Source organism: Notolepis coatsorum, assembly GCF_963971535.1.
Source record: "Notolepis coatsorum genome assembly, chromosome: 12".
Classification (NCBI taxonomy): Eukaryota; Metazoa; Chordata; class Actinopteri; order Aulopiformes; family Paralepididae; genus Notolepis; species Notolepis coatsorum.
This window is the reverse complement of record NC_140176.1, coordinates 71091991-71114923: the sequence shown is the minus strand read 5'-3', so window position 1 is coordinate 71114923 and position 22933 is coordinate 71091991. Positions and strand designations below refer to the sequence as shown.

Genomic DNA, 22933 nt, shown 5'->3' with positions numbered 1-22933 from the left:
TAAGGGGAGATTTGAAGATAAATATGAATTGATTTATTGCATTTCAAGAACATCACTGAAATAATACAGCAGAAATGACGCCTCCCTTCCACTCACACCAGTCAATTTAGCAGTCGCACACATTCACAATAAAGCATTATACAAATGATAGAAAAAAGGTTTTAACATTTAAAAAATAAATGTAGCTGCAGTTGAGTGTTTTGTGCATATATATAAGACTAACATACAAACATAACTAACAACACAAGTGTAAATGAATGCCAGCTGTTTGTAAACAGAACAGTCACAACTGTCATGAAGCATGGAAATTATGAAAAAGGCCTCTCCATTGTCCCAGTGGTTACTAAATGGCCAAGCTGCAAAGTAGAAATCGCTATATCTTCAAAAATCTACGATCACAATAAAAAGGTTAAGGTGGGACGTGAGGTCACCAGAGGTTAAGAAACTACTTTTTAGGTGAAAATTATGACAAGTTCTGGCGTTGCAACTTGGCCTACAAGTGACGACCAGCCCTCCACTAGAGCTGTCCCCGAAGCCTGTTTTTGGGCTTCGAACTTCGCCAGGGTTTTTCAAACGGACGTTCGAACCTTCGTTTTTAATCATAAAAAAATTTGCTCCTAGATAATTTTTCTGGTTCCGTACTGTCGAGTCTTGACTTTAGGCACATAGCGTACATTTACGCATAACGTAGCGCATATGCGCATATAGCTGCGGTTAGTTACTGGTCACGACAGGCTTCAATATAATTTGGATGGTAATCCATTTTGTGAATCAATTTGTTGAAACAACATCTTTGTTGGCTGACGGCTCCTGCCATCTTAACGTTAGCAAGCTAAAGGGCTGCGCTCTGCATAGCTTAATTAACGTGCATAACATACCTGTGTAACGTTAAGTAACTTGTGTTCCGCTGGGAAGTTCAGCATCACTGCATACACTTGGTTTAATCCAAACGTCCATTCGGAAACGTTGTATTATGAAATAAGACGGGTGAGTGCGAGTCACTCAACTATCTTTTTCGCATGATTGATTCATTTCAAATTATTCAAATTATTGTAAACACAACATAGTACTGTGATATTCTGATATACCACATTCTGATATTTTTTCGTGTAAAATAAATTTAAAAGGGAAATAAAAAAAATAAAAAAGCAGAGGTTCGAACCCATTAATTAACTCATTCAGAGCCAGGGGTTGCGGTCTACCTTCTGGCTAGAATGCCAGGGCTGTAAGTCAATGGGGCGCTTTGTTCACTTGCGAGTGCTTAAAATATATTTTATATTATAGCTATGGGTCTAATAACACCGGCGATTGTCAGTGAGTTGCTTCCAGTCAACATGCACAAAACGGATTGTTTTTTCATCCGTACATTTCTGTTTTATACCGTTTGGAATATGAGTATAGTTTGGGTGATTCTTATTCCAAATACTGCTCACGTAGGGCCGTCCCACGTTGTCCAGCATTGCATATGAAGGGGGGGGCAGCCTCGTAGATGTATTGTTGTAAACGCTCGTCCTGCCGGAGTATTTAAACCCCGCCCGCACGGCTCAGATCGGCCCAGAAAAGAAACTACATCATTTCTAATGGAGTGCAATACCGGCTGGAAGGCATAGGCGGCAGGATTTGCCCTTTGTAAGCTCAGACCCATTCCCAATGATGACATCAGGCTGGATGGATGAAAAATGAATGGATATAGCTAATAAAAGAAATAACGATTAAAACCCGAGTTTTCTCGTGATTGGTGCTCAACCGGTTGGCGAGTTAACCCGACTTTTTTCGTGATTGGCGCAGAATGAGTTAAGATTCGAACGCCAACGTAGCGAACGAAGGTCCGAACGTTTGGGCTCAGCCCTACCATCGACCACTTCCAAAAATGTAAACAGATCACAAAAGTATCAAATAAGAAGGTTTTACAACCAAACAAAGTCATCATGCATATGATGTATTTACATAGTGTGATATAAAAGGATATATTCTTAGTCATGCCTTTCGTCTCTTCCAAACAAACACATGCTCACTTACCCTCTCTCTCACACACACACACACACACACACACACACACATACAGACATACCAAGGTGAAGATGACCAACTGACCATGCCCTCTTTTCTATCAAGAAGATACTTTTAGATCCAGAAAAGGGGGCAGAGTTTGAGACGACTGTAGATCAATTAATTGTAAGGCTTTGGCAGGCAGTTCATCTGTTGCTTAATGCTAGTTTCTTGCCCCTCAGTGCTCAAATGCCTGGTTAAAGTGCCTCTTCCCGTCCAGGTAAAGCATGGACTCTGAAATAAAAGATAAAAAGATTACATTGATATTTCAGCCAATTATTGTGTCAGAAAATATATGTGACAATGGTAGTGGAATATAGTCGACAACTCTTTGTCTAGTTTGGTGTACCGCACAAGCTTTTGTATTTCCAAAAAGTCAACACGGGAGACGACGTAAACCAAGAAAAGCAGAGACTCTTAAACCCACATGGTTACAGATTACAATGTCAAAAGTAGGGCTACTGTCACGGTTGGGGTTATGGTTGACGGTGTTGCCGTTTCTAACCTCCGTAGGTCTTTGGGATAATATTAGGGACGTCCTTGTCAGTGGCGAAAGTGAAGTGGAAGACGTTGGTGGTGTTGTGCTGCCGGGTCAGCGGGTCAAGCACCTCTGTGTGAACTCTGACCTGGATGTACTTCCCCTCCGTGTAGCACACCTGGCAGACAGAGGAGTTTAACGGGACAGGAACTCTGAGCCAAACCAGGCTGTGTAGTAGATACTGTATGATGTATAGATACTAGAGTGTTGTTACACACCTCACACACACACATACATACACACACACACACACCTGTGATGAGAGCAGCAGCAGGGAGCCAATCTCCACAGGTTTCTGAAACAGGATGTCATCAACAGCAACCAGATGGGGTCGACACCCACTGAAACACGTGTAACGCACACATTATACAGGCCTGATGCAGGGAGAAATACATGCATGATACTTGCTTTTGCAGTTTCAGTGGAATTGCGTTGCTAGGGAACAGCTTGGACTGCAGTTTGCTCATTTTAATCAACAACTCAAATCAAATGTAGTTCATTTAGAATGTTTATGATTTCTAGTTGACGTGATGTACTATGGGTGTAACGGTACACAGAAGCCACGGTTCGGTACATACCTCGGTTTTGGGGTCACGGTTGGGGTCATTCTGTGTTCAGGCATCCACTGAGTAAATTAATTGCCTACCGCCCCCACCTCCCACGGTGTACGCTTTTTTAAGTTTCAGTTTCACTTCTAGAGTAGATTTAACTCCACGTGAAGCAGAGAAAGAAGTCTCTAGAGAAGAGATGACATGTTACACAAATATGGCAGAGGATTTATCAATATTTTGGATTTAAACACCTCAGAAGCTCGACTGGAGAGGAGCTCAGATGATCAGTCCGGGAAAAGTATGTAGTGCATTAGTCTTTTTTCTCGGATCAGCTGTGACTGAAAGTCCATGGTGAAAGTGTGTGTGTGTGTACAAGCTTAATATTCAACGTTAAAGATCAAAGATATTGAGCATTAATTTGTAAAATGTGCAACCCTAGTTTCACCTAGTGTCGTATGAGACGTATTCGTCATATGGCTGGATGTACCGAACCGTGGCGTCTGTACCGTGAAGTCACGGGACGAATACACGTACCGTTACACCCCTAATATGTACACTAAGCTCTCTCTCTCACACATGCACTCAATCACTCACCCGTAGGAACAAGCATTGGCCCAGCCCAGCTCGTAGGCTTTCCTCATCAAGAAGCCTCCGAAGATCCTATTGAAGATGTTCCTCTCCTAGAGAACACACACACACAGAAGATGTTCCTCTCCTAGAGAACACACACACAGAATATGTTCCTCTCCTAGAGAACACACACACAGAATATGTTCCTCTCCTAGAGAACACACACAGAAGATGTTCCTCTCCTAGAGAACACACACAGAAGATGTTCCTCTCCTAGAGAACACACACACAGAAGATGTTCCTCTCCTAGAGAACACACACAGAAGATGTTCCTCTCCTAGAGAACACACACACAGAATATGTTCCTCTCCTAGAGAAAACACGCACACAGAAGATGTTCCTCTCCTAGAGAACACACACAGAAGATGTTCCTCTCCTAGAGAACACACGCACACAGAAGATGTTCCTCTCCTAGAGAACACACAGAAGATGTTCCTCTCCTAGAGAACACACGCACACAAAATATGTTCCTCTCCTAGAGAACACACACACAGAAGATGTTCCTCTCCTAGAGAACACACACACAGGCTGGACATAACGTAGAGGCACACCGATATGGAACAGATACACACACTTTCACGGACAGACAGAAATATACACATAGAAGAACCTAACCCGAATTATTTATCATCCCCTCTTTCCCATCATTCCTCTCACCTGTGGATGACAGATCTCTAATCCTTTGACCTTGGCATCTTCCATCCACACAGAGTTAGGAGGCAGGACTCTACTGCGGAAACTCACCGTTCTGGAAGGGTATATGTGCACACACACACACCAGTGTGTAAAATTTGACAGACACACTCCATCTGCTGCGGTGTCTCAGATCAGTACCAAATATGCGTCAGGGCTGTACAGTGCTACGAGGGCGTAGCATACTGCCCCTAAAAATAGCCTGTGCTAGTAGAAACAAATATTTGGGGGCACCCTTGCTAGTACTGATTTCAACCCTTTCATTCGTATTTCACTCCTTTTTTTCGAGGAATTTAAACGTTGCAAACTAATCTTGTTGGCCGTTTTCTATATCTCCTCCCTCTGTCTCTCTCCATCTGCCCGAGGAGCGGGGCTGTTACTTACACACTCGCGCGACTGACTCTCACACATGCACATATGGGTACTTGTGATGAAGCAGAGCTCATCATAGCGGAGAGAACGAAACGTTCGAAAAAAGCATGCATAGCGCGACCTGTGTAACATTAAGTTACACTGCTATCTCCTATCTTAACGTTAGCAAGCTAAGCATGCATAGCGCGACGTGTGTAACATTAAGTTACACTGCTATCATTAGCAAGCTAAGCATGCATAGCGCGACCTGTGTAACGTTAACGTAACTTGTGTTCCGCGGGGAAAGACTGGTCATCACTGCATACACCTTGGTTTAATCCAAATATCCATTCAGAAACTTTGTATTATGAAATAATTCTGGGATGTCTGACTATTTCCCTATGCCTTGTTTGGTGCGAGTTCAGCTGACACTGTTGACACACACCCCCCCCCCCCGGTCATGCATCCACTCAACTCATGGAAAATATATCATCAGGCTATTGTTCTAAAAGTATCTCTACTAATAAAATGGAGTATTGAACCGTTTTTAACAGCTGGGTATTGGGTGGGACATTCTGATTTAAGAACTTTATAAATAAAATAGAAAGTCCCAAAATAGTTAATTTATCTAACTGCTTGTATTAATTGATCAAAAAGTAGCCATGTGCAGTAATATAGTTATATAAAAGAATAATAAAGCAATGTCGATTATCTTCTTTAAAAAAAAAATCTTGCTAACTTGCTAGCTATCTTGCTAGCTCTTATCGGTTCTTTTTTATTATCGATAAAGTACCAAACCGTTAAGCAGTATCGAATCGATAAGAGTAGTAGTATCGATAAAATCCTAACGATCCTAACCCATCCCTAATGAACACTGTTAATACACTGTTATCAATGAAAGAAGAAATGTTTGCAGCTGTGGTAATACTTCAGTTGGTTCATTATAAAATATACAAACCTGAAAACAAAAGCACTTAAATGTTAAATAAAAGGACCACAGTAATGAGGCAGGAGGAACATATTTGTTTGCACTATAATGGTAAAATTGTTATTTAAAAAAAGTGCCCCTAAAAAAGATTCTGTGCCCCTACATTTTTTATTTAGGGGCACCTGTGCCCCTAGTGAAAAAGCTTAGCGTACAGCCCTGTGTGTGTGTGTGTCGTACTTTGTATCCAGGGTATTGAGGAACAGGCTGTGTACGACCTTCCTCTCCTCTGCGGTGGGAGCGACCTTCAGTAGAGACGCAGTACTCAGCTCCACGCGGCGAGTCTTATTGACTGGAGAGACCACACGTGCACAATCACACACGTGACGTCACACATAGACAGACACAACATTGTGTTCATATTTTTGAACAGTAGTCATTTATACAGTATACTATATAGAATAGATGGTCTCAACTGAAAACAAACAAAGCAGCATTCTAGAACAGACTACATTTGATTTCCTTAATATTGGCAAACACGGCAACAAATCCAGGGATGGAACAAGGTGGAAAGGAACCCAAGTATGAGCAAAACAGCCACTGTGTGAATATGGTCAATTGCATTGGTGGTAACAGCATGGACCCAGGTTTATTTCCTGTTGCAGTGTTTGATCAACAGCTGACAGGAAAACAAATGTAGCCCATTTAGAATGTTGTCGAGTTGAAAGAGTCTCTTACGCTCTCCTTCCTGAAGCAGTCTGTCCTCCTCCTGTCCTTCTGGCTGCAGCGGGTTCACAAACGCTGCCCTGGGGGCGAGAGAGAGAGAGCATGTCAATGGAATTCACAAGGAGCCACAGCATCTAGATAACACTATGGGCTGAAGGGTAGTGAGGAAGTAACTCATTAACTAACTGTAGGAAACACACGTTAATGGACTTCACGAGCTTCTGTCTGATCAAACCCACACACACACCTCATTAAATATAGCCTGTGTCACTTCAAAGTTACCATAAGTAACAGGCAGGCAGGGAGTGAGAGAAAGAAAGAGAGACACACACACACACAGAGAAAGAGAGAGATACATTTAGCTGATGTTTTTATCCAAGGTGACTTTACAAAAGTCAGCAAGGGACCTCTGGTGGTCAAAAATAATGACTCTGCATTGCAATAAAAACATTTTCTTTTGTATAATTGCAACCTAAAAGTCAATACATTTTTGTGGGAATCCTTTTTCAAAGATACACAGAAGGAATGAGGGATGGAAGGAGGTGTCAAACATGGTGAAGGTATGGAGGGGTGGGTGAACATTTACCTCTTGTTCTCTGGGTCTCTGGCTACCATGACGAATGTAGCATCCAGGACCGGACTGTAGGCTCCATCATGGTACTGAAAGTCATTCAAGAGTATGCTTTACAAAAGACCATTATACATACTATAGATGTCATACATATGGAATATGATAGATAGCTCATCTTCTGTGAGTGTTTTTTTTGTGTGTCCCTACCTGTGACATATGCATTGTGGCTTCAATTGAGGTCTTCCCCACCCATGTCACGTGACCAGTGAACTTGATGTCACAGTCAGGGGAGATAATGTGCTTCCTCATATCTGTGTAATCACAAGCACACACACACACACACACACACACACACAGGTAAAGGTTCTCTGCCAACATGGACAGGTCTGTGGCAACAGCACTACTCCAGGAAACTATATACAGTACTTGCATGGATTCCATCTCATCTGTAACCACTGTGAAAATGTTGCGTTCACATTGGAGCAGATAGAGTCAGATTATTTTATTGTCCGTTTTTTTTGGGGGGGGGGGGGGGGGGGGGGGGGGGGGGCGTGAGATGCTTGTTTTTCCCGGTTCCTCAACCATAGGTATATGTTTTTTTTACAAGGTAAAAAACAGCGGATAAATAAAAAAATATATAGAGCAAATTGCCAAATCATTAATTCTCAGTGAGATGGCAGTAAAAACGCCAACATTTGCAACAACAATAGAAGAAGCTACTATACAATAGAGCCCGACCGATACTGGATGCAGATACCAATATTTGAGAGTAAAAGAAATTCCGATATATAGCTTTTCCGATAGAAGATAAATATATCTGCCAATATTTGCATTTTTAGCAAGGATCCCTTAAACTTAGTTATCAAAGAGTTGTGACAAAGATATATACTGGAGGTGGGATATTTTACAGTTAAACAAAACTTCCCGCGCCACATCCATCCAATGCCAACGTTGGAATTTACCATAATGTGTGTGTGTATTGGTACTGGTATTGGTACTTAAGAAAGACTAAAGTAACCTATTTGTAATTTGTAGCCTAATTCTGCATGCGAGTAATTCGAGCATAAATGAGCCTGGCTGTAAAGAGGAAAGGCGGCTTTCCCAACAATAAACCGTGGATTAATAAGGACATTAAACACCTGCTAAAGAGGAAAAAGAGGGCCTTCATGGCAGGTGACACAGAGCAGACCAAGGCTGTCCAAAAGGAGCTAAGGGCAGCCAAGGACAGCTACAGAGACCGGTTAGAGGTCAGACTACAGGCCAATAGTACAGACCGCTGCCAGACATCCAACTACTAGGAACTTATATCACAGAGTGTGTCTGACTCCCACCTAAACGGACTACCTAAACGGACAATGTATAATGTATGAAGTATATCACGGCATACATACCTTATGCATACTGCACCTTATGTGTACTGTATACTTACTTCATCAGAGCATATATTTAGCAATTTTTTTTTAGATTCGATTATATTGTAACTATATTTATTGCAAGACAAATATAACTGAGGGCATACATAATCACATCTTGCACCTTGACCTATCTACACTGCCTACTTGCCCATATGCACATGCTCAAGAGTTAATTATATTGTTTACACTGCCTATTTTTATAAAAATGTTACTTCTCCACTGTACTATAATTTTATGACCTGTATCATGTCTTCTACTACCTGTACCTCCCCTCCCCCCTCCCCCATGCTGCTATGATGCCTGAATTTCCCCAAGGGGATCAATAAAGGAATATCTTATCTTAATAACACCAGGGAGGTGTGGGGGCGTGTGTCAGGAGGATTACAGGGTTCAAACAGCTGGGTATGGCTGTGGAAACTAGTTGAATACGATTTTCAACAGATTTGTCCAGAGCAGCCTCGCCACACCCATCAACACCGGCATCTCTAGGACCATCAGCATCGGCACTCACCCCCAAAGCACCCCACCCCTCATGAATACCAACCGCCCCCCCCAACACTCCAGCCGACAGTACACTACCTCTGGAGACAGCAGCATGCCCCCCTGGAAGACCTCCTGCATTGTTCCGGTGCCCAATAAGGCACGCCCTAGCACCTTCAATGACTACAGGCCAGTCGTTCGGACATCACACGTCATGAAGACCTTTGAGAGGCTGGTCCTGCAATTCCAGGCAAACATCTGGGTGGAGGAAGCAATCATCTACATGCTCCACAGAGCCTACACACACCTGGAGAAGCTACGCAGCTCAATGTTTTTTGTGCCATAGATTCCCAAACCAGATGTTAATCCTGTCAAAATTCAACTGTCCTCAAAGAGAAACTAAACTAAAGCCTCTAATGACATTCAAGCTGAGGATACAGCTTTAGTATCATTATATCATGCCTTCCTTCCCAATATGTTCAACAGAAACAGCTTTAGTATACTGTATCATTATATCATGCCTTCCTTCCCAATATGTTCAACAGAAACGACTTTAGCATCATTATATCATGCCTTCCTTCCCAATATGTTCAACAGAATCGGCTTTAGTATCATTATATCATGCCTTCCTTCCCAATATGTTAAACAATTTGCACATGCTGCACAATCTTTGAATTTGGAAAATACAGAATTATATAATACTATATACTTGAATGCCATACCTATCTTGTCCACCAGGGCGGTGACAATGGACAGGGGAGACCTAGGCAGTGCTTCATTGCGGGTGTGAGAGTAACAGATCAGCACTGAAGAGAGAGAGGGAGGGAGAGATCATTATCACTTCAACAGAGAACACGCATGTTCCCCCATAATATGCACCGAGCTCACCCATCCACTATGATGTGAATGTATCCTCAAACACAGAAGTAATGGTACATAACATTAGTATAGTATCATGTCAGCTCACACATTATTAGGATGATTGATTGATTGATTGATTGATTGAAAATGTTATTAAGATTGCAGAATGGGTACAATACAGTACAGCTCAATACACACAATTGTTAAGGGATGCAGACCAGAGAAAGACTTTTGTCTTGTTTACATCAGGGTCCCCCATTTTCAATTCATGATAAATGGTACCGACCTGCTAAACTATCCAAGTCCTCCAGGATTCTTCCAAACCTAAAGAGAAGCAGGCATGACTTAGAGGGAGTTGTGGGTGGGTGAGTGAATTAGTGGGCGAGTGCGTGTGTGTGAGTGAGTGTGCGTGTCTTACGCAGTACCTGACGCTGTTGTGGAAGGTGAGGTACTTCTCTCTAAGCTGGGGTTGTGTTCCCAGGGGCAGGTGGACTTCTATGTAACTGTCCTTCATCTTTCTGGCAGGCAGGTCATTCTGAGACTTGGCCAGCTGGGATGACAACGACAGCCGATCTGCCATGGCCTGCTGGTGGTCACTACGGTCCAGAGAGAGGGAGGTTTATTTGTCATCATGGCACAATCAGAACTGCAGACTAGACAGAATTTGGTCATAAGCAGATCTCAATGTCAGCCATGATAGCACCACAAGCATTTACCAGATTGAGGGACAAACTGATTCATTCTGTGGCTGTGCCAAAGCCATCTTGGCTCAGAAACATCGGCAGTATAAGGTGCTAATTTGGTCGAGCAAAACACCATAATGACGCATAATTCTACCCTCAGTCAATTTCAAAGAGCTACAATGGGCGGGTCATTTGAATTTCCTGCTACCTTGATCAGCTTCCCACTCTCTCTAACCAGATAGAGTAACAAACAAACAAACAAAAAACGCCACTCCCTTCTTTGTGTGTTTAACACATTCTGTGCCAAAAACGTAAAAAGTAGTTTTTGGCGGACAACCGTAGTGTTCCAAAAACGTAAAAAGTAGTTTTGGATCGTTTGATCTTTTTACTTTGATCCCCGCTCTACAGACTTGCCCAGAGCAATCTGCATAATTTTCGACCATCCCCACACATTAGAACTGCAATGCCGATCGACTATCACCAGGTGGCGGTATCGTCCGTGTCTGAACTGCGATGGCTTGGGTTGAATCACACTCTAACTTTCATTTCTGCTTGGCCAGTGGCCACTCCTCCTGTTGGGACATAGATTCACATTGATCGCCTAGAAAATTCCGTCACCTAAGCGTATTTGACCATCGAACATATACACTGGTAATCGCGATGTCGATGCGATCACTTGGAATTTCTCTTCTTGGAATACCTTCTGGCTAAGGTAAGGTACATTCTATGTCTATTTTACCGAATCTGAAACGTGTTTTTCTAACAATCACAGTTCTGTGTTTCACCAGACGAAAAACATGCTAGGCAAACGCGATCATAGTTTTGAGTTAAAACGAGTATACATTTTTACGAGTATTAACGAGTATTCAGGGTTTCAGCTAGAAAGGTTGGGGCTTATTGCAGATAACGCGTTTTATCTTGCGATCTATGAAAAAATACTTATCTTGGAAATGTGCGATGTTTAGCGTGTAATAAACTACAAACTACAGCGTGTGGAAACAAACTATTATTCCCATGCTGGACTACAAGTAATGTTTGTCAAAATTAGCCACACCGTGTCTCTACAGCTATAATACAGAACACACACACAGCTTCGCAAACATAGTGCAACGACCACGGAAACGACTAGAAGGCTGGCAATTGCGTGGCACTCAAAGTGTGCCACTGGTTAACATGGTAAAACCCTGTTGAATGCCACCACCCACTTCAATGATAGCGTTGTGAACGCATAATCTCTGTCTTAAATTATGGCTATGTGTCTAACCTGCCCGTCGCTTATCAATGACTTGTTTGCAGTCAACATTGTCGAAACGGATTGTTTTTTAACCGCTTCATTTCCGTTTTATAGCATTTTGAAAAGCCCTCGTTTTCAAGGAAAATATAAAGATTCCGTGATAATCGGCATTTACTGGAATATTCTGGCATATCATTTTCGGCCTATTTATGAATAGTTTTCAAATAAACGCTCGATTATCGATAGTATATGTGTACTTATTAGGGGTGGGACGGTTCACAAAACCCACGGTTCGGTACGTACCTCGGTTTTGTGGTCACGGTTTTCGGTTCGGTTCGATATTGTTTTTTATAAAAAATAAAAAAAAATGTACTCAAAATACCAGAATCAGCATAAAATATATATAGCCTAAAAATAATCCAACTTTTCAGTTATTCTCAAGGACGTAGTCATGCAAAAACTGAAAGAATGAGGCAGTTTGACATCAGGCACATCATTTTACCACGAGGAGGAAGTGTTTACAGCCTTAAATAATGTTTGGCACACAAAGACCGAACTGACAGCATACATCAAACTAACACACACGCACTGTACTGTTTAAAAACAACACTGCTCTGTTCATTCTATTTTTAAAATACGTACATTATCTGTCTACATTTATTTAGACTAACATTATTTAAATATTGAGTGCAACTGTGGTGGATTACATAATTCGGTGAGTTGGAACTATCTATGGGTTGGCGCGGGTCCCCACGGACATTTTAGCGTGTGGGACCATCAGCTTAGGAGGAGTTCATAACATCAACAAGCAGCACGAAAGCAGCAATAGTCCCGGTTGGAGTTAGTAAAACACAGTTGTATGTTAGCCTTCTTGGATGTTGAATAAACACCTATCATTGTCTTTAAACACCCCGCCTCTCAGACTCTCATTTCCTCCTCTGCTAGCTAGTACTAGCTACGGTAACATTTCGTTGACTGTATTAGCTGGGGCTAGCGGGGCTACCATAGTTAAAACGTGCGTTGTGTTGTACAAACTGCTAACGCTATGGCAAGATGTGTGTAGGCCTATGTAATGTTAATGGCTATGTTTTCAGAGTCGTAATGAAGATCGATTTATATTGTGCTTGCCATTTTTACACAAACTGACTAGCACCTGGCTGCAGTGCTGCTGCTGCTGCTGCCGCCTGCAGCCAGCGCTCACCTCTCCCGGCCAAATTAATTATTTTTTTATTTGCGCATCCCCGGAACTGTACAATACACAGACGCCCCGAACCGTGGAGGTCGTGCCGAACGGTACACGGTTCGGTTGCGTACCGTCCCACCCCTAGTACTTATGCACACTATAGAAGCGGGCTGAAATATCGATTCTCATTTCCTGATCAGCGATCACAGCCACACACACACAGGGCAAACGCTGATATCTCTGTGAAAACAGCTCTGATTATCCTAAGACTGGTAAAATAAATTCCTTACCTCAGATCAGATGTTATCCAAAAAGATTATTCCAATTCCTGATCGCCATTCCAAATATCGATCGTGTTTATTGATTCAGTGTTGGGTACTGTAAATACATAATCCACACGTTTTCCGGGCCGGCGATCACAATGGATTCTTCAGTTGGCTTCACGGAAAAGTAAAATGAGGAAACTGGCCCGCCCCCCCCCCCCCCCTAAAGTAATGGGGTGCATATATAGCGTTGGCGGCACTCAACGGTCGGCATGAACTAACGACAAAACGCGTGGCTGGCACTCAAAGTGTTAAGAGTGGCTGTCTTTCAATGGCGTCTTGACGCCTGCCCCTTCTCGCCTCAGTGTAGTCCTAGCCGGAAGCTGGAGCATGGTCAGTAGTTTAGGGCCGTATCTCTGGCCTGACAATATGTACAGAGCTGGCTGTGGGCTCATTTTTCTCTAATGAAGCAGCTTTTCTACAAATACAAGAGCCAGAGTGTAATTTCTCTTTAAAAAAGGTGCTATATATAACATTCAGCCTCTAGATGTCGCACTAGAGCAACAGCATGTCATTCAATCAGGTGCCCTCCACATGGGAAAATGAGAAGTAGGGAGAAGATACATGCATGTAACATGTAAAGAATAACATTCATTTTGGACCCGCACCTTACTAAAAACTCTGTGGATGTATATATAATGTTTTCTTTTAATGATTACTCTACATAAAAATGTTGTGTTATAGCACCTATAAGTAAGTTATTATATGCCAGCTGATCTTGGCAGTACTGGACATCTCATGTTACATATTTGTAGTCAACACTTGGGAAAAGGGCAGAACAGAACCGTAACACGCACATTGGCCAAATTCTTTGCATCACTGGCTCTGGGCAATATTTACAACTCACTCAGACGTCACACACAAGCCTTCAATTAGCTCTGCCTTTTTGGAGACAGGAACACTGCCTACCTAATGAACTTTGTACTAATGTAACTAATGTACTGCCCAGTTTTGTAAAAGTGCTTTACTCTTGGGTGTGGGGTAGACAGGCAGGGAAGGAAATTATTTATTCAAAATTGGTGCTACACCCACAAAGAATGACTGGATGCTGGAAAATAAATAATAAAAATTGTATTTAGAAAAAATAAAACACATGTTCCAGATTTACGAAAGCTGTATACATTTTTTGAAAAGATACATAAACGGTCTCCTTTAACAAATATGAACAGTGAGGGCGGCTACGTGGCGTAGTGGGCAAGGCGCTCGCCACGAAATGCTGGAAACGCTGGGCTCGTCAGTTCGAGCCCAGCGCTCCACATTTGCTTTCAGTTTAGCTGGTCGTCCGTACTAATACACATTGGCCGTATTAGGGGGTGGGAAACTGATGGGTGAGGATCGGGCGTTGTGGACAGCGACTCTTACAGGTCGGTTGGTGCGCCTTCGCAGTAGAATCAGGAAGTGTCGGGGGCAGCGTGAGCCTCCCACGCGTTACTCCTCGGTCCTCGCCACTGAGAGATCGAGCTGCGCAGGTGAAAAGATGCGACTGCTGTTACCTCAGGTACCGGAGGGGACTTGTGCTATGTATGACTTAGTCCACATTGCAGCCGGCTTGTGGGAGGCAAGAAACAGCGTCCGTGACAGGGGAGGGTTGAATTGGATGATACGAAAATTGGGATGGGAGAAAATATAAAAAATGGGAGAAAAAGTGGATAAAAAAAAATTAAATAAAAAAATATGAACAGTGATAACTTAGCTCAGTACCTCCAGTTAGTGGATGCTCCCACGATCGCCCTCAGCCTGTTGCGCACTGAAAAAAACAACAACAACTCAGAAACAGACAAATCTGTGTTTGTGTGCAACGCAAGAGCTCCGAAACAGAATGTCCAGGTATGCATGTTTCATATCGTCTCCAGCAGAACACCACCAGTAAACCAACAGACTAAAACACGTTTCTGATGTTAGGTTGTTCACTGCCGTCATTCTCTGGTTTTAGGTGTGTATGTGCAAAGTTTTAGGATTACGTAATGACTGTTCTGTGAGCCTATTTATCGTCACTTGTGTTTAACCCACTGATACCAGAATGTCAAGTTTCAAAATATGACTGTGTGACCAGTTATAGTATAAGTCTTTGTCATCAGAGTAACACACACGAGCGAGCGATGGCGACCCACAGGAACACACACACACATGCACTGAGTCGCCACCATTAGTAGCTATAGTCAAGTCACAATCATGTGCGATGTGGACGTATCATCATCCAAAAGCACCCAAGTACACTAGCTATACTATAAAAGTACTAACACTCAAAACTTCTTACACCCGGGCGGCGCAGCGGACTAAACGTCTGCCCACCACCGCAAGAGACACTGGTATCGAATCCGGCTGTCAGCGGTGCCTCCGGCTTGGCCGGCTGTCATACTGGCACAATTGGCAGTGTCAGCGGGAGGGAAGCCGGTGGGTGGTAATCTGGTCGTTGTAAACAGCGACTCCTACAGGTCGGTCAGGGTGCCTGCACAGCGAGGGAGGGAAATGGTGAAGGTAGTGTGACCTCCCACACGTTACACTTCACCAATGAGACTCCTCGCTGCCAGGTGAAAAAAGGCTGCTGGCTGTCTCCTATGTATCGGAGGAAGCATGCGATAGACTTCAGGGCTCCCTAGACCGGCCAGTGGGGGGCACATGCGCGCAACGACCAGGAAGGGGAGGGGGGAATTGGCATAACGACTAAATTGGGATGGGAGGAAAATACAGAAAATAGGAGGGAAAAAAAGTGGATAAAAAAAAACGTCTTACACCCGCACGTCATGAGTGAGGGGGTATTGTAATCACTCCTGCCCTTTATTGTGTCTGTCTGTATGTATGCATGTGTTCGTACCCGCCTGTCCGAACTACTACAGTTCTGATCCGATTTGGATGAACATTTGCACAATGGCCGACAGGAGGCCAAGGACCTGAATTCTCAAGTACATAATTGGAATGAATTTCCACCATTGTCCATTGAAATAAATATCGAGGTTAAACGTTACACCTTTTGAACACACAATGGCGATAGTAGACAAATGACACTTGGCGGAACACCTGCCTGGCTTTGTGTGTGTGTATCAGCGTGGCCTGAGAGGAGAAGGAGGCAGTTTTGGGGGCTCGTCATGGCTATTTCAACTAAGCTTCTGAAGAGACGCTAACGGAAATTAGCTTTTTGTCTGGATGTTGTGTTATTACTAAGGCTGTCAAAGTTAACGCCTTATTAACGCACTTTTATGCAAGATTAACGTTTAAAAAATACTTTTTTTTTTTTATTTTTTTTTTTACTAGACTTCACTCTGGTGTATTATTGATACTCTCATTGATACTATGTTTGTTTCAGACTCAAAGTGTGTGTGATAGAGAGCGGGGTGAGAGAGATGAGGAAGGGGCAAGATAGAAAGAGCTGGGAGTGTGTGTGAGAGAGAGAGGGGGGGTGGGGGCCTGGGGTGCGAGTCCTCAGCCCTTGTGTGGGTGAATGTAACAAGTTCCTAACGTTTTCTTTCCCTTATTATTTCATGCACACTTTATTCATTGTTTTAAATTATTATTATTTTTAATTTTTTTTAATCCACTTTCTCCTTTTTTCTATTTTTCTCCCATCCCCAATTCACTGTGCCAATTCTCCCCTCCCCTGTCTTGAACGTTGCTCGCATATGCCCCCCACTGGTCGGTTGTAGGGAGGATAGAAGCCTTGCATCACGTGTCCCCTCCGATACACGAGGAGGCAGCCCGTCACATCTTTTCACCTGCCAGTGCGGACTCTCATTAGCGAGGTGTAACGTGTGGGAGGCTCAAACTACCCCCGCCATTTCCTGTCTCTGCTGTGCAGGCATCCCCAACCGACCTGTAGGAGTCGCTGTCCACAACGTCCAGATTACCACCCATCGACGTCCACCCGCTAACTCTGTGCCAATTGAGTTAGTATGCCGGCTGGCCCAAGCCAGAGGCAACGCAGACAGCCGGAGTCGAACCCGGTGTCTCTTGAGTTGGTGACGAGCGCAATGTCCGCTGTGCCACCCCATTATTATTTTCTTTTAAGTTATTTTGTGCATCACTCGGTTTTGAATTTGATGCAAATTTGCAATGCATGAGGGTCATGCTTTTGCGTTAAATGGCTGCATAAAGCAAGCATTTGTTGACTCATGTTGATAAGAGTATTAAAACTTGAAAAAATGTCGTTTAAGGTAGATTTAGAACAGAAATGTAGTCTGCTGCTGTAATTTTGTTTGTAGTTCTGTGTACTTTGTATTGTGTTTGTGTTCTTTTTACTATATTATGGTTTTTACTGTGAAGCACTTTGGTCAACCATGTTGTTTTTAAATGTGCTATACAAATAAAGTTGGATTGGAGATAAAAAAAGATGCGATTAATTTGCGATTAATCACGATTAACTATAGACAATCATGCGATTAGTCAGATTAAATATTTTAATAGATTGACAGCCTTGGTTATTACCATCATTACTTACTTTTATCCCCGCTAAGGCCTCTATGGATGGTAATTAGCCCTGCTACAGAGAGCTAGCAAGAGGCTCTTCTTAATGACCTTAATAGCCCTGCTAGCAGCCATGCTGCTCCTTACACAAGATGTGACAACCACAGGCTTATCCACTGAATCGGCCATCCGTAACAAGATAGCATGATATCTTCTGGTGAAATCTGAAATTATTGTCGGAGGTGTGGCGTGACATCAACTAAATGTAAAGTGTTTGAACCTTGCTAGTGGAGCTAAAAACACTATCAACTTAACTATCTCTGGTTAGGTTGTGGTTGTACACGGGGGGAAAGCAGCACATGCACATGCCGGGTGTTGGCATCAGTCCTCTGAGTGCCAGTCTAGTTTAGGTTATTATGAGTTGAAATGTACTTATGTGTAGCTCTACGGCTGTTTCTAGCTTGGTCAACTGTTGATGTCCTCATTCAGAGACAATGTGAAACAGGAGGTAAAGGAGAGGAGGAGTACAGTAGGCTGTGTGAAAGGAGTGGATAACAAGAGCAGCGACACGAAGATCAGTTCCTAGGAAAGTACAGTACCAAGACACTGCAGGTACAGTTCTGCAGTTCTGAAAGGTTTGGTAGACATCACTGGCAGTGGCAGCTGCCACAGGGATACATTCGACACACTGTGGAGACGGGAGTTATGGGCCTGGCCACCAAAGCACTTGACATACAACAACAGGTAAGTCTTCTGGACAAAAGTGCCTGAACACTGAACGTGCATTCAAGAGGAGAGTGTGCATGAGAGACTTAAGAGTGAGGCAGCATGCAGAGGGAATTATAGTGAATTCGGTGAAAATTAGGGGTGAAATGGGAGGTTAATAGTAGGGCTGCACGATTAATCGTTTTTTAATCGAAATCGCGATTTGGAATGATGCAATTATCAAATCGCCAAGCCTGCAATTACATTTTTTTTTTTTTTTTTTTTTTTTATTTAACCAGGAAGTCCCATTGAGATACAAGATCTCCTTTGCAAGGTAGACCTGGCCAAGATGACAGCAATAACATTTGCAATACATCACACAGCAATAAAATGTGCGATACATCACACAAGAACATAATAAATGTGCATGTATACAATACATCACATGTAAACACAAAGCAGAATAGTCTACATGATAGTAAAAGTGTATAATACAAGGTAATACAGTAATTTTGCAGTTGGGACCCGACTACAGAAAGCAGCAACATTCTTCTTGTAAATTTTTTTTTAAATATGTTATAATCGCATCGCAAATCGCAATCGCAATATCTGTCAGAATAATCGCAATTAGATTATTTCCCAAAATCGTGCAGCCCTAGTTAATAGGTTATGATTCGTCTTGGTTTACCAACACACACCATTGGTCACATGTAAGTGTGCATTTCCTGTGAAGAAACAAAACAAGGACAAAGGTGAATGTGGGAGGGACAACGAGTTGTATTATATAAATGAAAGTGGTCACTAATCGGTCAAGCTGCAGTGTTATGATAAGGGTTAAGTTTGTAAACAACTTTTTAGGTGGAAATTATGACGATGTTGCAGCTTGGCCCACAAGTGACAACCTATAATGATGGAGGGGTCAAAGGACGACCTGGATGGAGGGGGAAGATTGTCACTGCCCAATCATCTCACCCTGTCTGATTGACCCATCTCAAACCCTGCCGTCTTTTCTTGATCCTCCAATAACTAATGTTGCTTCCTAAAGTTTGTAAGGGGGAAGAGACTGTTGTGATTGGAGGATCAGGATGGGGGGCGGGGCTTAAGTAAATGTTATTTTAAATCAAGGTTCAATATCAAATCTACCTAATGAGGTGAAATAATGCTTTTTATTAATTATACAGTCAAGCACAAGTATTTGAATAAGAAGTCAACACAGGCATGGAAAGACAGCCATACCTTCATTTTCCAGTACCTCTTCCTTCCCTTAGTGGGTGGAACACATATCAAATTTTGTATCGTTTCCTCTCCCTGCCTAGCTACCCCAGACCCAAAGTATAAAAAAAAATACTTTTACAAACCAGGCAGTACTGTACATTAGACAGGCAGCACAGCTTTAGCTGTGTATTACTTGTGTGACATCACAAAGGGCAATCATTCTCAACTTGCTAATCTGAAAACGTCAAACCCTGGCCAAACGGCAAGGAGGAGTACCTCTGTAATTTCCCCCAGCACTTAAATAACATTTCAGCCTGCCAAATCCATACAAAGACTAGGCAAAATCCATTTTCCATAGGAATTTATATAGAGACCAAGGTGACACTCTGCTGTGGTGTATTACAAACACTGGGTTGGGATGTGGGGTGATAGAAAGATTAAATTGGGTCCAAAAATATTCTGGAGACATTTGTACCCCAGAGGAAGCTGTGTGAGAACCACTACCATACGATGCCAAGTTGACTCAACGTATAAACTCCATAGCTCTCATAGCCATATTAATTTCCTACGGAGCAGCACTATGAATACGCTCTGGATTTTGTCCCAAAACAAGCCATAGCCCCCTACTTCTGGGATAGTGCAAACAAAACAAATGAAGATGGCTCTGGCAAACTTTTCAAATGACCTTGGACCTTGGCCCAAGACAAATAGTCCCCTTGTGGCTCTACAACCAGTAGAGAGTTGTTGAATATAGTTTATCATTGGACAAAAGCTTGACAGCTTTCCGACAGCTTCCCAGACAGTTTGACATCTGGGTGTCATTCAAGTCCATTGGGCAATTCTAAGTACCAGCCAATCAGTCAGTCAGGTCTGGTTCCGTCTTACCCTCTGCCATGTCCGGTGCTTTGCCCTGTAAAGAAGCAGCCCCTACAGAGAACACCCTGGATGTCAGGGACGCAGACGACCGTAACAACAGGAACCTGTGGGGCATAATTGAAAGTGATATCAGATATTCACAATGTTGTCACCAGTGGTTCCAGTTACTCTACAAATACGTTCTGTTATTATTACTACTAATTATAGATTTCTACAAATGGCGAGAGTGAGGTCAGGGGCAGTCTTGGTCGTACTGAAAGATATGCCCTGACAACTGGCCAGCCATGTCAAGTGAGTTAGCTGCTAGTTTGGTTTACTGTATAGACATGAGAATGGAGTTTCTTGGAGTCAATTCACTGTAGCTGATGATGACACACCCCTTGTGACTTGTGTACACATTCCCCACCCTAGTGGGGCCTTGATTTTCAATGTCATGTGTGATTTAAGCTATTCGTTCATCTCTGTAATTACTCAGCCTCTTTGTAATCAAGCTAGGTCTAATTAATATAGTTGTATCGCACAGTACCACACATTAAGTCACACAGAAGTGGTGAACATGAATAGTAAACCTAACGTTAGCTGAACTAGCTATTTTAAATGTGCTAGGAGCTAACGTTAACTATTGCCTGTAAGTAAGCAAGTTTAACATTCCGGTAGCTAACGTTACAAAATAACTGAATTGAGTTACTTAGAATATGTTGCTCTTACCTTGGAGATAACATTTCTGTATGGGTTGTTGAGAGGCTCAGAAGACAAAATTAAGCTAAAAGAAATAGACCGGTGGAACTAGAAGAGTACTAACGTTACAAAAGCCTTCAGACAGTCAGACAGCGGCAGGCAATCCACTTCCGTGTTGCTTGTTTGTCCCGCCCACTTGGAGGACGTTCCACATGACACGTGTTTAGCAGCCTGTTTACGTACAGGCGTAGAGACAGCTCTGCGTAGGAGTGTGGATAGAAACGTGAGTAAACATTGTTGATAAGGGGAAAAAGGAAAGGAGATAAACATTCCCCTCTTTGGTAAACAAGTTATATATTGTGGCTGGTATATTATAACTTTGACTATGGGATTGTAAACCTTTTTTTTAATATGGGATTGTAAACCTTTGTTTTTGGGGATCCTGTCCTACACATATCACGGTATATATAATTGATGTATGTAATTTATGTGTTTATTTGTGTGTGTTATATGTGTTTATTTTAACAATATCACTGGATATAACATATCTACTTTATTATAGGCCTAAATAAAAATGTAAACCCTACTGAAAAAAAATACTTGTCTAGGTATTCTGCCAAATATTTTGTGTGGTTAGTCAATGGTTAGTCAATGACAGAAACTTCTGAGTTAAATGTTATGTACATAATATACAAACAAACAAATTAATTAATTAAAGTGAAACTATACAGTATATATATATTTTTTTTTAAGTGAAACACTTCAACATGGTTAAAAAGGGGCTTATCATTTATTGTCATTGGTGGGTTCTTTTTGAGAATTGAAAGGGGGTTATAATTACCTTATAATAGCCTATTTAAATAATCTTACCCAGAAGATTTAGTAGCTATATTATATGCATGAGAGAGGTTGTGAGTGTAATTTCATATTCTCCTCATTTGTGAGAGCAACCCTCTGGGGGGCCCAGACACCAAGGTTGGTCGTTAAATCCATGAAGTCATGCTTATGGCTTGCTACAAAACACTGCAACCATTCATTAGATTCAGAAAATCATGAGCAGGCTTGATAAGGTTTGCAACAATCGAAGGTCAGCATGTTCCTGCGAGGGGCCTCGTTTGCGCCTCTTCAGAAACCTGTCTTCTGTTTCTTACCCAAATCTGTAAAAGAATGTGAATCCCTACCCACATTCAAAACCGATCTTAAAGAGCACCTATACGGGAGGCTGCAATTCGAAACTGGCCACCGTAAATGTCCAAACCCCCCCACCCCCACCCCCTCCTAATGTACAGTCTCCTCCCCACCGTATGTATATATTCTCTCCCCACCGTATGTATATTTCTCTCCCACCCACCCACCCCCTCCCAGTCTCCTCCCCATCATATGTATATACTCTCTGCCAGGATCTATGGGTAACAGTACTGTATATTTGCATATCGTATATGTCACAAATGTAACAGTACTATATACCTGTATGTCATGTATGTCCCTATGCCATAAATGTCATGATGTCATATATGTTGTGTATATCATAAATGTCACTATGAATTGAAAATGGGGGACCCTGATGTAAACAAGACAAACGTCTTTCTCTGGTCTGCATCCCCTTAACAATTATGTGTATTGAGCTGTACTGTATTGTACCCATTCTGCAATCTGTTAAATAAAGTTTTCATTCATTCATTCATTCATTCATTCATTCATTCATTCATCCGCCTTCCGGATGCCCATATAAAACCTGACCCAATCAGAACGATCCTCCCAAACTAAACGAACCAATGATACGTCTCTATTCCATATGTTTATAAACTAATACACTATGCTAATGCTTACTTTTGCTCTGACAAACCT

At 42.4% G+C, this 22933-nt stretch overlaps 1 protein-coding gene across 2 annotated transcripts; it reads right to left on the bottom strand.

The window, feature by feature from the left end:
- Window positions 1-27: 27 nt before the first annotated feature.
- On the bottom strand, window positions 28-21236 carry acot9.1 (acyl-CoA thioesterase 9, tandem duplicate 1). 2 transcript variants are annotated; one of them, XM_084325577.1, is made up of 16 exons: window positions 21116-21236; window positions 20417-20511; window positions 19015-19041; window positions 14915-14960; window positions 10216-10386; window positions 10077-10114; window positions 9652-9735; window positions 7242-7345; window positions 7050-7123; window positions 6476-6543; window positions 5978-6089; window positions 4426-4516; window positions 3733-3818; window positions 2841-2928; window positions 2555-2705; window positions 28-2283 (listed from the first exon to the last, which is right to left on the bottom strand). In XM_084325577.1, exons 1-16 carry the CDS (start codon window positions 21127-21129, stop codon window positions 2228-2230), a joined length of 1305 nt encoding a protein of 434 aa, XP_084181703.1. In that variant the 5' UTR covers window positions 21130-21236; the 3' UTR covers window positions 28-2227. The 2 variants fall into 2 exon arrangements, with proteins under 2 accessions (XP_084181703.1, XP_084181704.1); XM_084325578.1 differs by lacking the exon at window positions 19015-19041.
- Between the last annotated feature and the right edge of the window lie 1697 nt (window positions 21237-22933).

Bases quoted from the DNA above. Each gene is read 5' to 3' on its own strand.
- acot9.1 (XM_084325577.1), bottom strand. The intron at 7,346-9,651 runs GTATGGCATTCA...GTGATTACACAG, and splicing joins CGCCCTGGTGGACAAGATAG to ATATGAGGAAGCACATTATC. The intron at 3,819-4,425 runs GTGAGAGGAATG...TGTGTTCTCTAG, and splicing joins TAGAGATCTGTCATCCACAG to GAGAGGAACATCTTCAATAG.